The sequence below is a fragment of the Teleopsis dalmanni genome, chromosome 2 (assembly GCF_002237135.1).
Source record: "Teleopsis dalmanni isolate 2A chromosome 2, ASM223713v2, whole genome shotgun sequence".
Classification (NCBI taxonomy): domain Eukaryota; kingdom Metazoa; phylum Arthropoda; class Insecta; order Diptera; family Diopsidae; genus Teleopsis; species Teleopsis dalmanni.
In genome coordinates this window covers 31,968,902-31,984,758 of record NC_051847.1, presented here as the reverse complement: position 1 = coordinate 31,984,758, position 15,857 = coordinate 31,968,902, and the positions used below count along the sequence as shown (strand labels likewise).

The 15,857-nt window shown below is 30.5% G+C and overlaps 3 protein-coding genes across 3 annotated transcripts; 2 read left to right on the top strand and 1 right to left on the bottom strand.

The window, feature by feature from the left end:
* The first annotated feature begins 1,877 nt into the window (after positions 1–1,877).
* On the top strand, positions 1,878–2,590 carry LOC119678003 (C-type lectin lectoxin-Lio3-like). The gene is made up of 2 exons (XM_038089610.1): positions 1,878–2,144; positions 2,202–2,590. The coding sequence occupies exons 1-2, from the start codon at positions 1,908–1,910 to the stop codon at positions 2,535–2,537; spliced, it is 573 nt and encodes a 190-aa protein (XP_037945538.1). The 5' UTR covers positions 1,878–1,907; the 3' UTR covers positions 2,538–2,590.
* A 1,732-nt stretch (positions 2,591–4,322) lies between these two features.
* On the bottom strand, positions 4,323–5,003 carry LOC119678002 (C-type lectin domain family 4 member K-like). Its single transcript, XM_038089609.1, has 3 exons — positions 4,844–5,003; positions 4,678–4,786; positions 4,323–4,607 (listed from the first exon to the last, which is right to left on the bottom strand). Exons 1-3 carry the CDS (start codon positions 4,964–4,966, stop codon positions 4,375–4,377), a joined length of 465 nt encoding a protein of 154 aa, XP_037945537.1. The 5' UTR covers positions 4,967–5,003; the 3' UTR covers positions 4,323–4,374.
* A 1,995-nt stretch (positions 5,004–6,998) lies between these two features.
* LOC119677998 (C-type lectin 1-like) lies at positions 6,999–7,799 on the top strand. The gene is made up of 2 exons (XM_038089606.1): positions 6,999–7,335; positions 7,398–7,799. Exons 1-2 carry the CDS (start codon positions 7,042–7,044, stop codon positions 7,731–7,733), a joined length of 630 nt encoding a protein of 209 aa, XP_037945534.1. The 5' UTR covers positions 6,999–7,041; the 3' UTR covers positions 7,734–7,799.
* Positions 7,800–15,857: the final 8,058 nt, after the last annotated feature.

The window sequence follows — 15,857 nt, the reverse complement described above, 5'->3', positions numbered from 1 at the left end:
AAATGATCGTGTTTACTTGCCAGAGAGGTCAGCTGAAAATTTGCAACTTCTGTTGGCCACCACAACTCAAAAGCCGGCCATGGTGATGGTGTGGGCCGCCATAACAGCCGATGGTCGCTCGCCGCTCGTATTCATCGACCGTGGGGTCAAAATCAATGCGCAAATCTATCGCGAAAATATTTTGGAGGGAGTTCTGAAGCCCTGGGCACGCAAACATTTCGGCCGCAGACCTTGGACATTCCAACAGGACTCAGCACTATCGCACTCAGCACGCGCCACCCAAGAATGGTTAAGAAATGAGGTTCCTCGCTTCATTTCCACCGCACAATGGCCACCAAAATCTCCGGATGCCAATCTGTTGGACTATTGTGCCTGGGGTATTTTGGAAAGCAAGGTTGGCACTAAAAAATACCAAAGTGTCGATCATCTCAAGCAAGCGCTTCGCCGAGAATGGGACAAAATACCGCAGAGCCACTTTCGGGCAGCGTGTGATGGTTTCATTGGCCGTTTGAAGGCCATAGTTCGTGCCAAAGGTGGCCAATTCGATCAATTCTAAACCGATTCTCAAATTTGATGTTATTTCCGACATTTTTTGCTTTCATTCAATAAAATTTAAAAAAAATGAAAAAATTATGGCGTTTTACTTTGTTGCAGTTTTTTCATCTCACCTTGTATGCATGGTTATGGTTTATGGTTTTTATGGTTTTTATTTAGTTAAAGATTAAAATTATTACACGCTTCCCCCACATAATGTGATTGACATATATAGGACCTAAATATATAATTTTTTGATCAACATGAAAATACAAATTGAATGAGAGATATCTCTATGGCTGTGTGTATATGCATTTGCAAATCATTTAGGAACTAACAAATCTAACCAAATCAAAGACTCTTTGAAATCGGGCAGGACGTTAAAGACATCACATAAATAAAATTACTAAATTATTACTGTTGACTTTATTGATAATATATATAAAGATCGGAGTAACCAAGAAAGGCTTATTGAGCAATGGCTACATAAAAGTATATTTCCATAATTAAAATAGGGCCCATGAGGTGAATGGAATTTAAAGTTCCTTTAAATGGAATTTGTCCATAGCGGAGGTATGAGCGTAACATATGTATGTTTTATGCAGTAAAACAGATTTCTGATTTTGATATAACGACCTGACTTCGTAAAAATATGATTAAATAATAATGATATAATGTTAAACAAAACTTTAGTAATTATTTCATCGAAAAAGTCTTTTTTGTTTTATTTTCTTAATTTGTTTCTTGTCCCCTACTCTACTTTTCAGGTGCGGTCATAGTTGAAGAACTTATATTTAAGGACAACGTATTAAATTCTTCAAGTATTAATGTTATTGTCGATCAGATCTTCAGTGTCGTGAATTTTTAACTCGCTCTATATTAAATGGTATATAGTGTGTATCGAACAATATTTTATAAAAATAAGTAACATAAAACTAACCCTTTCCATGTTGTTCTGGTTCTGAAGACCGATCTTGACTCTCCGAATATGCATATCATAAAGTTGTCTTTGAATTATGGTTAGATAATTTTATTTAGCCTAACTCTTCTTATTTTAATATTATATAAAAAGTCTATATTGACACTGATAAATGTATTTTTAATACCATTCAATAAAATCATTAAAATTCAATTTGCTGATTTGACTTTTTTCAATACAATGTTTCATTGCATTTCATAACGTATTTGATATAATATTCAATATTGTTATATATATTTACTAATTTAAAAATACTCAGTTTTAAAACATCGCTGTGTCAAATTGTCTTTCACAATGATTGATGGACAAATTTTAACAATTCTTTAAACAAAAAACGGGTATAAATATAACTTTGGGCTCTGAAAGAAAATAGTTCGGCTTTGTTATTTGTCTGATGATGAAATTCTTAATATATTTGATGCATATAGTTGCTTTTCTATATATTGTTGTAGCACAACAAACACAAGAAAACAATACCAACAGTCATAATGGTGGAAGCAACAACAATAACTCTGGATCTTTTTTTCAAAGTAACGGATCACTAACTGGAAACAACGGATCAAATTATAGTTTGATGAATGGCTTTAATGCGCGATCAGTACCATCCTATTCACTCGGGGCTTTTGCCAAGGTGGGTTAAAAAATATATTAATTTATTAGAAATTTTAAATACCTGTTTTTATTATAGGTGAATTGGTTCACTGCACAGAGAATTTGCAAATATAATGGATTAACATTGGCAAGTATTACATCTGCAGCTGAAGCAAAAGAAATAAGAAGTTTGATTCGTGACAGTGAAATAGTTAGTCCTAGTGAATTATTCTGGATTGGAGCTACCAAATATCCTGATAATGGTGATTACTGGTCATGGTTTGGTACTGGTAATCCAGCTACTTATACCAATTGGGCAACTGGTCAACCCAATAGCCGTTCCGATTACTGTCTTCAAGTTGGTTCAAGTGGCTGGGATGACAAAAATTGCAACATCCAAGCTTACTTCATATGTCAACCGTCAACATGTTGAAATTAAAAATATTGAAATAATGTGTTTCAAAATACATCAATAAAATAATTAAAGAGCATTTGAAATTAAAAATGATTTTCTTTTAAATCATAAATATCTGAAAATAGTTTAATATGTGATTTCTGTAGTTTGTCGTACTTAATACAATTGGTTAAGTTTTATAGTTAATATAGAATCCTCGTATATCTAAAATATTACTTTGTAATGATATACGGAAACCAGTTTCAGATTACATAAAAGGAAACGATCAATTGAAGAGAAATTCGCTTTTAAATGGATTATGAAATGCTATAGTGCTGCTGTTATTAAGGTATGAATATTTGTCTTTCACATGTCTATCTTAAAGCTTAGTATAATAATCTAATCTACCTGAAGTAGATTAAGGATATTCTAGATGTTCTACTCGAAATAAGGATACTCGGTAAAAATTGTTACTTTCGTCGGAAATTAGAAAATCTTCCAGACCCTCCATTCTTCACAACGCAAGCATACAGCTTTTTTCGGGTAGGAAGTTATTGAGGTACAACAAATGTTCTTGAACCCTTTGCCACTGTTCTTATCTATTCTTTTCTAGACATACTATATCGTTACTGGTTTATATTACATTATTAACTATAAGTATCCAAAGGGATCTTGAGACGAAAAAAAATTTTTAATTCAGGTTCGAATAGTAATAAAGAAACAACAACAAAAATTTTCTTAACATTTTTAATTAGAAATTAATAAGCAACACGAGCATTTCGATTAAGTATGAGTTTATGTAGCTAATAACTACTATAGCTGAAGATGTTTATAGACATATAGACATAGTTATAGGTTTTAGGAAAGAAATAATTTTGACTAATATATTCTGACTTATAATAAAAATAGAACCAATTGCAATACGATTTTATTTGTTTATTGGGTTTTCGGTTTTGGTGTGACGTATTTGCATAGCACTTAAAAGATCTCTATGAATTATTTTAAAGTTACACTGTACAACACTGAACTATTATTTTTTTTTTTTTCAATGGTTTAGGTTACTTTAGGTTTCCTGAGCTCAAATTTGCGACCAGTTTTTTGCCAAGATACTTGCTAGAAATAAAAATATTAATATTTTTGTCTTAGACATTTCATTCCAAACCTTCTTCTTGTTCTCTCGAAAGCTGAATTTTTCAAATATTTTTCGCAATATTCTTTTCTTGAAAGGTAAAAGTGAGACATTTGATTCATCTTCGGCGAAACTGTAATAAAAATTATTAAACTGGAGATCCAATTAACTAATATGATTCCTTAAATCACTATGGCTTATAAACCATCCTAGCACAAGATCCTTATCAGACATATTCATGATATTGTCAGAATTTTTCTTCATAAAACGGGATCAACTTATGCATAGATATCTGTTTGCATGATGTCAACAGTATGCTCAGATCTTTTAGATGCTTCAAATGAGTTCAGCTCATTATCTGGCCAGTTTATTTTGCAATTGCAAACTAAATCTCTGTGACTGATAAACCTTTACTTTCTATAACCTATAATAGTTTTTTTATAAGTTAAGATATATGTCATTGACTTCCTTAATATATTTCCAAAAATTTATTTAAACGTGGTATTTTCTTTATGTAGATAACTAATATGATTCCTTTTTAATATACTTTAACTTTAATATGATTAGCTATTCTTGATTTTTTAGTGCACGGGTTGTGCACTAAAGTTAGTAAATTTTAATTACAGTTTATTATTCCTACCTCATATATATTTTAACTATCAATTAAAATTTTCCAAATAATTTCATGCATTTAAAATTTATTCAATTTTCATTTGTGAAAAATTTTCACAAAATATTTTATATTATTTAACATAGATTTTGGCATATAAAGTATAATTCTTTGGCGCAATTAGTTACAGTCCAAGAATCACCATCCTGCAAGGACATGCAATGATCATTTTTGTTTGCATTGCCAGGCTTGCCTGTTAACCACGGGCTAGTATATACGACTGGAGCGCCAGTGCCAAACCAATACCAATCACCGGTAAGTGCATTATCAGTTCCACCGAGCCAAAATTGATAAGTACTCGAAGTAAGACCTGTGAAGCAGTAAATAATGTAATTATTTTAGGTACACTCAGTAGTTATAAAAATATTTTTAGTTCTTACCCTTATCGTCGAGAAGATCACTTAAATTGTCGCTGTCCTCAATAGAATCAACGGTGGCCAAAGTCATCTTGTTAAAATTACACAATTGTTCTGCTTTGTACCAATTTACCTATAATATTTAAACTGTAATATATTAAGAATCTTTCAGAGTTCTCCTAATATTTACTTTATTGGTAAATACGACAGTGTAAGTCTTATTCGCCACTTCCGGTGGTGACGGCAAACCGGCGGTCAAGCTAAATACCAAGCAAGACGATAAAGTCAAAGCAAAAACTAAAAGTTTGAACATTTTTCCTTAAAGTTTTAAACGAAAATGTATAGATTTTCAAAAAATGTTGGGTTTATATAGAAGTGGGAGCCAATAGATTAATCCAAGTTATTGTATGTGTGGTGGTAGTAGAGTATATAGTGAGTTTGTTTCGACTCTTACGACTGACAATGATTAATTGATATTTAATTATAATTAAAATTCCTGTAATTGTAAACACAAATTTAAAATTACTTAAGAACTGCATCGAGTTTTGACTTTTTTAAGGCTAGATATTATATAAGTTCTTCTAGTAATAACTTAGGTAACCTAATACATTGTAATATGTTAAAAGGTACATAAATTGTATTTCCTTATAATTTCAGATTTTCTAAGCAATTATTACATTGCACAGTTAAACAAGATAATATTGATAAAAAAAATAAATGCCTTCTTCACCGCGAAATATACGCTTAACTTTATTTGGAACCAAGTTATAATAATAGAGCTCCATAAGGATGATATAAGGTACACTTTTCAAATTTTTATTAATTAACTTGTCACTCGTAGTTAGTAATTTGTGTGATTTGGAAACATTTCATATAGTAGAAGATTTTCAGATTAATCCCCTAGTGATAACCAACTCTTTTCAAATCTGAATATGATGCTCTGAGGAAGCGAGGTTTTACTCAAATAAAGAAGCGATTGGACAGTTAAAAACAAATGACGAAAAATATTTTCGACGTAACAAAAATTATCAAAAATTAAAAAACATATTTAAATAAAAAATAGGTACTTTTAAGAACCTTAATCAAAATCTTAAGCTTACGGATAGTACAAAGCATTCAATGAGGGATTATAAATTCTCCGAAGGTCCGTTTTGTATTAGACGTGATTTTATCTCTTCAACCTGTATAAACACCGAAAAAGTGATGAGGATCTTCCCTTATAAAACCAATGCTAGCTTAAAAAAGTTTAGAAGGGTTCGAACAATAATGAAGAAGCAACAAATAAAATTTGATTAATTTATGAAATGAAATGAATAAAATGAAATGGGCTATATGAAGTAAACTTTTTTAAGGTTGATTCACATTCGATAAAAAATATCGAGCTTAAAAAAGTTAACTTTATGTTTTTATAGTTTATACTTATAAAATTTTAGAGGACACTGCAGACATGCGACATATCACCTTACTGCTTACTTCTAAATTATCTTCATAAGAAGTGCCACAGAGAGGTTTTCTGTGCATATACTAAAGCGTTTTAATCATGTTTTTATTTTTATGGAATGTCCTTTAATTGATGACGAAATATGTGTTTTCGATTTTGACCACCAAAGAAATGAAAAATCAATGGAACAGGAACAAAAGATTTTTAGGAATTGAAAATACTATAACAAATGCGTTCTAGAGCCAATGCGGTACTCTTAGTTTTCTTTGATTTAACTACTTTGGTACTGAAGAAAATCATTTCAGATATAAATAAATAATACAATTTGATTAAGAAAATTCCAAAAAAATAATGAATTATATACGACAGCGACATGGAATGTTGACCAGTTTTCTATTCTAATCTTCAGTTTGTTTTCTTCTAAGACCTTTTTGCTTTTCAAAACTATTGAAATTAAATGTCTTGTCACCGTTGATGAAGTAAACGGAGTTCATATTTAAAAAGCCTGCACATATGAATGTACTTACATAGTGGATCGCCATTTATTTACAAGGATTTTTAACATATCATATATGACTCGTGATGAGAGTGTAATTGAGTTTCAAGTAGAAAGTTATTCTATCTAATGGAATGCTTAAATATGATAAGTGAAATATATTATATATACATGAATTAAATATAATCTAAAGAGTACTAAGTAAAATTTTGCAACTTTCTCATTTTAACAATTTGTACTATAATATATATCACACATTTTAATAAATTCAATTTTTATCTGCTTTCCTAACACTCGAATTGCAAAAGACAATAACGTCAAAAGTACCGTTAAAATCTTTGACAGTGATTGATTGAGGTGTTATATATTTTATGTCGACAAAAGAATATTCTTATAAAGGAGTGTTGTTCAATGGAAACGTAGTGAGTTTGGTTTTGCTACTTACCGAAAGATGAAGTTCTTAACCTATTTCCTGGCCTTAGTAGTTCTACTATCTGTAGTTACTGCACAAACTAACATTAATTATTCAGGTAGTGGCAGTTCTCAATTAACTAATTCTAATACCACAACATACTTAAATCAACAATCCAGCAATAGTAATTCAAATGGAAATCAAAACAATAGTACGGGTTTGCAAAACCTATTTAATAATGTAGGAAATTGGTCAGGAGGATTCAGTGGCAATTTGGGCTATTTCATAAGTCCAAGAACAGCAGTGTCTTATTCAATTGGCGCTTTTTCTAAGGTACATTAGAATAATTTCTAATTAAAAATATATTTCTAAAAACATTATTTTATTATTTCTAGGTAAATTGGTTCACTGCACAGAGAATATGCAAATATAATGGATTAACATTGGCAACCATCACATCTGCAGCTGAAGCTAAAGCAATAAGAAATTTGATCCGTGACAATGAAGTAGTGAGTCCCAGTGAATTATTCTGGATAGGAGCCACCAAATATCCTGACAAAGGTGATTATTGGTCATGGTTTGGTAGTGGTAATCCAGCTACGTATACCAACTGGGCAACTGGTCAACCCAATAGCCGTTCCGATTACTGTCTTCAAGTTGGTTCAAGTGGCTGGGATGACAAAAATTGCAATATTCAGGCTTATTTCATTTGTCAATCGGTATCTTGTTAGGTATTTGTAAATGAAACATTCCTAAAGTATCTGACAATAAAGTTTGTTAAATTGAAAATGAATAAAGAAAATAAATTTAAAATGTTTAATAAATTTTTTTAATACAATAAATTATTTAGTGAGTATTTTTAAAGATATATCGTAAAAAATTGCAACGATATCTATAAGATACACTAATTAATATGGAATATAGTTCTGTTGGTCAATGGTATCTAAAGTAAAATTTGAGACTAATAGTGTATTCAAATATTAAGTTAATTAAATATCATTATTGGTTTTTGCTGTTCTTATTCATTATTAATATGATTAATATGGAATGTTAACCTTTGATAGTTAACTTAATACATGCAGTGTTTAAAGTACCCAGTGTTTAATGTTCATTCTGCTACCTTTAAAATAGATTCGACCGATCCTTTAACCCAATTCTCTATACATTTTTCATTGGCGGATATATGTAAAGTTTTTAATTTTATTTTCAAAATCTATTCGAAATATTTTCTTCAACTGTATTTTCGAAAACCGAAGAAATTATACGAGATCTTGTTCGGTAAGTAAAGTATAATCAGTGCTTGGTCAATTTAGTCGTTAAATTTTTATTTCAGAAGTTCTGGTAAGACCTGATATGGTTTACTTGTGTTTTCAAATCTTAAAGTTCAGATACTTTTCAAAGGTTGGTATTCAAAGGTATTCTTCAAAATGAAATAAATTCCTTACATCATTTTATATTACAAAATATGTCAATCCAAATATTTTCTAAACTTCTAGCTTTTAGTTTGTTTGGATAGATAGTTCAGTTACAAACCCTGCTTTTCAGGAACATCTAAAATTCCTAAACAATCTTACAACCTCATTTGCATATGCCACTGTGTGTACTATTAAGCATTTGACTTTGGACATAACGAATTCGATTACAAAGTTGATTTTGGATACAACCTGTTGATACTTGTTCTATAGAGAACTATCTTTAAATTCATTTCTTACTAGGAGTTGTCACTTTTAGTAATGATTTTTCAAAAGATGATATTGCAATACAGTCGTTGGTCATTGGTACTGAATTGGTAATGAAAATTCTCTCCTAAACAGCAATTTCACTAAAGGATAACTGCAGACTGTTAACAAAAGTTTCCACTATCCTTCAAGTAATCATGGTGGCAGTTGACAAAAGTATAATTGCAGTTGAAAATATTTTTCATATGGGTAGCAGTCGTAGAGCAATATAAACTATACTTTTCCAAAAAAATTTTTATTAAAGCTTTCATATCTGTGCGAGGATGTTTTAAATGCAGCTAAAGCAATGCTATTTCATATCAAAAGTTTTATCTTTTTTATTATAAATGTAACAGTTGCTTTTAATTCATATATTTGTCGTATGCACTCTTTAATGATAATTGTCATTTGCTTAATTAACTTGAAATGAATTAATTCAGAAGTGAAAATATACTTCATTTAATTACATTCGCAAGACATACAGAAACTACGCACATTAAACGAAGGGAAACTTTTTGAAGGTAAACTGCAAGGACACGTTTTTTACTGGGAGAGCACAACTAGTAGTGTTAGTATCTATCGTAAAAGTAAACATTTTATAAAATTACATGCAAATCGACATTAAATTAATTCACTCACAAAAGTTTGTAATATTAATTCGTTATTCCCTATCATTTGCTGGAGATAATGAAAAAAACTGGATACGCGAAGTGGAAGGGATCCTTTGAGTAAAACAGAAATTAATTCAATCATTTGCTGTTATGTGAGCTACTATAAAAATGCTAATTAAGAGAAGTTGCGAGCTAATTTTGTTAATATCTAATTTATTAATTTAATTCAAATGAAGATTTGACAAAGAATAACAGATTTTTTTTAATACGAGGATTGTTTGACAAGTCACTAATTAGAATTAAAGGGAATTGTTATAATATAAACTATCGACTTACTTTACAAATTTGCTCATTATTACTTATAATCTAGAGTGATAATAACAAAAGCGTTTAAGACCTTCAATCATATTCTTTATGACTGTCCATCTTCAATTACGGTCAGTAGGAGAGTTCCAGATTGGAAGTTCGTACCCTCGTTCGAAATTAGGATGTACTTAATAGCTGACATTTTGGTTTCATTCGAAGGTTCACTTCTTTCCTTCAGTAAGGTTCACTAAGCAACACAAGGGATTAATCATGGACATAATGTTCTGCTCACCGAAGGCTAACACTCCATTCTTTTTTCTATTCTTTTTCTACTTACAGGCTTTAATAAATTTGTACGCTTTTGTTCAAAAAATTACTAAGAAGTTCGGTAAAAAGAAGATTGTTGAAAAACTGTGCATTATAGAATGAACATTCTTTGATATATATCTTAAAGTATTTATTAAAAATTAAATAAAATATTAAACAATTTTTAAATAAATAAAGTTTTTCAAAAAAACATGAAAAATTGCTAAAAAAAATCAACGTCAAAATCCATACACAAGTTTATACTAGCCTTTAAATTAAAGAATATATAATTGACTAAATACGTTTATCCTCCTCGGGAATTGTCATCCCGACTTAGTGATGGGTCTTACTAGTTGCAATGATTAATCGAACGATGCCGGCGGTAGTATAGCTTCTAGTAGGGCCAACATTGCCGGTAAGGTGTTAAAATAGCAATGAAGCTAAAAGCAATCCACAGCGTTTTCAATGTCTGCTTCACCAGACTAGGTGCGATTAAAGCAGGCGTCTGTACTTGAATCAAGCGTCTCGCTATAGAATGTGCTTTTATATTTGCCTCAGAAATGAGACCCTATGCTCCACAAGGAGAAGAGGACTTTAGGAAGTAAGTAAGTGTTTACATTTGTAAACTATTTGGATTAATTGTTTTTGATATATTTTGTGTTTAGGGTTTTTTCGAGAGCAGTTCTTTTTGATAGCCAGTCTCTTATTAAACATTGCATAGAAGGATGCTTGATGCATTATGAAACTCATATAATCTTATCGTAGACTAATCCCAAAACATTAATTTTTGCCAAACAGGTTCATAAATGATAGAGTAAATTATTGTATTAAATCTCTGACTTAAATCAGTTTCTGGAATTTCGAATAGTCCTTTAATTTTGTATAGCATCCCCATAAGAATAAAATGTAATATAAACAATTTCACTAGTAGTGACAGGAGACCAGTCATTGTGCTAACTTGAATCATTCTTCAATCTTGAAAAGTACTTCAATATCAAAGTTTCATAAAAAAAAATATAAAATACTACACCATTAATTAAAAGTGATATCAGTGTCTAGAAGTCGTTAAGTATCAAAATATTATTCATTAAAAATTTTCAAAAATATTTATCACAAGTCTTTTATATTTGCACAATTTAAAAAAATTAAATTGTAAAAAAGAATGCATTTTCCCTTTTTAACATAAAATTTAAAAACCAAAACAAATAAGCAATTTAAAAGCGCAGTAAAAAATCTTTCCGAAGAACTCATAAACACTTGTGCTCTACTGTTTTCAAGGAACGCAAATTGGAACTTATTTTTGAGGGTTGAAATTGTTTCCATAAGAAGATGTACCCATACACAAATCCATTTACGAGCATCGTTGCAAGAAAGGATACACTCAATTGACATGGTAAGCAATCCTTGACCTGTCATAATTCAGTTTACATTCAGACAGCTTCTGTTAAGTAAGACGTTTTATATTATCCTTCGTCCTCTCCTTAACGGCAGCTTCAAAGCAATTTTCCCCAATTTTTGAGGGAAAATGTAATTTTGTTTCGTTTCGTTCATTTCGACATCTTCCTTTATCCTTTATCATTTCTACTAAATTTTATTAGAAATCAAAGCAAAAAATCTCATTGCAAACATATCGCTCCATTTGCCATATTCACATTGGTCCATTTTTAATTTTTATTCGGAGTGTGAAGTCGTACTTGGCTTGGTGAGGATTTTATTCAAAATTACACCCCATAGAAATGCATTCGATAATAATATTATTAGAAATGTTCATAAATAATAAAGCATAAAAGTAAAGAAAAAGGATTTTTATACGAAATTAAGATTTACACAGATATTGTATTAAAGGGACAATAGAAGGATATACGTTGACTACTGATACTATGAAATACATGGTGTGACATTGAAAAACGTTACGAGGATGTTTTAGAGGTTAGAAATTTAAATTTTATTGATGTATTATGTTATGAAATCGAACTAGTAGTAGTTCAGAAATATATGATATATATAGAATTTCAAACATCAATCGGGATGTAACCAATACTCAGTTTATGTATTCTCATTCTATATCCCTCATGAATTATTACATTTATATTATACTATAATTTTTAAAACATTTATATATAGCATATTTTATATGCTATATATATTAAGTTTATTATATTAAGTTTATATAATTAACTAATTAACTAATTAATAATTAACTAATTAATAATTAACTAATAATACCAGAGATATGGAGATATCAGTTTTATAACTGAAGCTTCCTTAAGGCAGCCTTTTTAGACGCCATATAAATATTCAAAGTGCATCCTCTCTTTTTATTATTTCTTAGATCAAACAGTCATCAAAATATTCTATGAATCGAATAGAATTCGAATAACAAATCAAAAGGAAAATGAATAGCAATCGTTAAAATATGAATAACTTTCGAATATAAAACGAATAAAATTCAAATAGAAAAAGAAACTAATTGCTATGACTTTAACAGGTTTTTTGTATCAAAATTAAGCCTTTAAATAAATAGGACATATGTTTAATTAGAGAGTATCCACCGCCAGGTTCAGAGATGGATTGGGCAGATATGCAAAATAAGAAAAAAAATATATTAAACTATGATACAATTTATTATTGTTATCTGTACGAGGGTATATAATAAACATAATTATTATTCATTTATAGAATAAAAAAATTTAAGAATTTAAATGGTATTTAAAGAGAACTTCCATTTAATGCAAGCATTTACGAAGGAATATCAAAAGTTTGATTTGGTTAGGAACGTGGAATAAATTTTTGGTAAATTAAAGTTTAGGTTTTTGGTAGTTTAAAGTTTAGGTTTGCCATTCTTTGCAGATTTCTGCGTAACCTTACGACTATGTAAATAATTGATAAGTACAAAATGTAGAGAATGCACCATCACTTGTGACCGCCGCAAAGTGGTTTTGTAGATTTCACCCTGAATCTCCAACTAATGATCTAGTCAAGTCCCGAATAGATAAGACTTGAATGTCATAGCTGATACACCAAGAATTTAGCACAATGGCTTCTTCAAATTTGCGTGTACAATTTGTTTATACCATATTTTCAGTTAATGGTATAAAGGCTTGAAAGTGGTAATCCATACGTTAAAGTCAGGCAACAGAACTTAGCAACGAAATTCAATTCGGTTTGTAAATATTGCTTTGGAGAACTCAAAACTTGCTTGGTCTTGAATACCATTTCTGATACATAAAGAAATTAAAACGATGGGTTCTTCGAATCGTAAATGTTGATTAAAAAAGCCTTTTGTTAAATATTTTTAGTCGATGGTATGGATTTAACCATTCGATAAAGCCATGGAGTTACTTCTAAAGGTAAAGGTGTAGCTGTTATTCCTCTGACGACTGAACAAGCAGTAACTGCTAAAGAATATACGAGTACTGAAACCTACTTATCACAAGTTTTCAAAAAATTTTTTAGAAATAAAAAAAGACTTCGTCGACACCTTCTACGTCACGATAATTCTGCAGAATAATTTCATTGTGATCTCAGCCCTAGGAGAATGGCGTTAGATCTGGCAAGTATGGTACTTGCCAGATCTAACGCCATCTAGTTTTGATTGTTTCCAAAAATAAATAAAATTTGAGAGGACGGATCTTCCGCAATAAATAAGGGATATTTAGCTCAATTTTGATTTTGAGGACTGTTTCAGAAGGTGGATCTACCAGCATCAGTTTTATGTCACATACAAATTAATGGAAATTATGTTTAAAAGATAAAAAATGGTGAAGATTTAAACTATGAATTTAGTCAACTAAGCGGTCTTTTGTTAGTTCCCTCGTATTAGTTATCTAATTCATCTGGTATTTATTTCGTTAAATTAAGTAAAATAATTACTTATCCGGTAAGTATTATACAATATTTTGATAAAGTACTATCTAAATACACCCTGTATATACAACACATAATATTTTATGTTTTTGATTTTTCTTAGCGTTTGTGTATTGAAGCGAATGTAATAAGCAGAAGGGATACGCATTCATTTAAACTGCAAGCAAAGTGCATGCAACTGCAATAACTGCAACAAGAGAAAAAATTGAATTACGTATATCAAAATTTACGATCGCAACGTGAAATTACATTAAATTAAATGATGAACTATACCAAGTCAAAGGGAAGTAATATAAACTAAACGGAAAAGTATAGGGAAATCACTTTTCCAACATTTCTCTGCAACGCAGTTGGTTTAATGGCAAATGTGCATAACAAAGGATGACTTTGAAGTAACCTTGATTAACAAAACAAAATGGTTACTTCTATTAAAAGTTAAATCCTTCATTTTTCGTCACGCATAAAATGAAAGAAACAGCTTAACCTTTGCCGCATTCTCCATATTTGCAATTCAATTGAAATCCATTTTGCATGCGATTTTCCTCTCCGAATTCGATACGCAGAACTGAAAGAAACATCAAAATCCACTTAGAGATGCACTGACTTGCGAAATGAGTCGATGCACTGCGGTTGGCGTCCATTTGTGGCAACAACTTTTGCTGCATTAACGCGTTTGGCAGCCACAGAAACGTTTTACAGCAGCAGGTGACTTTATGGTTGTGGCTTAAAGGATTTCTGCACGCAACTTATGCAGTGGATTAAGCGTAATCTTACCTTCGTGGATGCGAGGAAAATCAAGGTGAAATATATTTTTAGTGTCGCTTTTAGCTGCACAATGGGTGCATTATGAGCTCTGGTGGAACTTTAGCAATTGATTTCATTACTAAAACTTTTTAGCGAAAATAAAGTTGAGGTTTTTATGACAGAAATTAGTATCTAATAGAATGTTATTTATGGATCACAATACTCAATATATATTTGCTAAATTATGCAAATAAGTATAGATGAGAATTAAGGTATGAGTTTCAGGTTTATTACTTAAAAAGTTCTTTTCATATTTATGAGAATATATGGCATAAACCACTATTACCAAATAACTTGATGTCGAAAGCAGTGTTTAATATATTTGATATTTTTAATAATATATGAAATTATAAAATAAATAACATAGTTGGTAAAACAAAATCAAAAATTTGAAATTTATTGGATCAATTAAATTTGTGGGCTCTGGTCACGGAAGAAAGTAGTCCGAAATCGAAATGTACGTGCAAAGTAAGGCCTTAGCATAACCCATAACGTGCAAAGTAAGAAAACCAATTCAGAGCAAATCCGAAATTCATAAGATAAATTAAATTAATTAAACAGCTCTGGTCAAGGAAGAAGAGACCAGAGGTAATTTGCAAGGTAACGAAGCAAAATCCGAGTCTTGGTACAGCAAAATCCGAATTTCATCAATTAAATTAATATTAAATTGATTAAATTAAATTAATGAATTAAACGTGAGCTCTGTCCCCAGAAGAAAGTAGTCCGCAATGAAAACTTGCAAACTTATTAAGCAAAGTCCAAAATTTATTGAATCAATTAAATTTTTGGACTCTGTACACAGAAGAAGGTGGTCCGCAATGAAAACTTAAAAAGTAAGGAAACAAAATCCGAACTTCGGTATAGCAAAATTCGAAAATCAGATAGCTCAGTTAAATTTCTGAAATCTGTTCACAGAAGAAGATGGTCCGCAATGAAAACTTATGAAGCAAAATGCGAAATTCATTGGATCAATCAAATTTCTAGACTCTGTCTACAGTGGAATGTGGTCAGCAACGGAAACTTGCAAAGTGGCGAAATAAAATTCAGAATTTGGTAGAGCAAAATCTGAATTTCAAAATTCATTAGATCAATTAAATATTTGCGCTTAGTCTAAAGAATAAGATGGTCCAAAATAGAAATTTGTAAGGTAATAAAAAGCTTTGTAAACGAGTCTAATAGAAAACTGACGAAGTTTTCATCCCAAAAAAAGAAAAATCCTAAGAACACTGATCGAAATTATCGC

What these genes read in the sequence shown, in the direction of transcription:
- LOC119678003 (XM_038089610.1), top strand. Translation starts at nt 1,908, where the DNA reads ATGATGAAATTCTTAATATATTTGATGCATATAGTTGCTTTTCTATAT. An exon ending in CACTCGGGGCTTTTGCCAAG is followed by an intron (nt 2,145 to 2,201) that starts GTGGGTTAAAAA and finishes TTTTTATTATAG; the next exon opens with GTGAATTGGTTCACTGCACA.
- LOC119678002 (XM_038089609.1), bottom strand. Translation starts at nt 4,966, where the DNA reads ATGTTCAAACTTTTAGTTTTTGCTTTGACTTTATCGTCTTGCTTGGTA. An exon ending in CTGTCGTATTTACCAATAAA is followed by an intron (nt 4,787 to 4,843) that starts GTAAATATTAGG and finishes TAAATATTATAG; the next exon opens with GTAAATTGGTACAAAGCAGA. An exon ending in TGATCTTCTCGACGATAAGG is followed by an intron (nt 4,608 to 4,677) that starts GTAAGAACTAAA and finishes ACTGCTTCACAG; the next exon opens with GTCTTACTTCGAGTACTTAT.
- LOC119677998 (XM_038089606.1), top strand. Translation starts at nt 7,042, where the DNA reads ATGAAGTTCTTAACCTATTTCCTGGCCTTAGTAGTTCTACTATCTGTA. An exon ending in CAATTGGCGCTTTTTCTAAG is followed by an intron (nt 7,336 to 7,397) that starts GTACATTAGAAT and finishes TATTATTTCTAG; the next exon opens with GTAAATTGGTTCACTGCACA.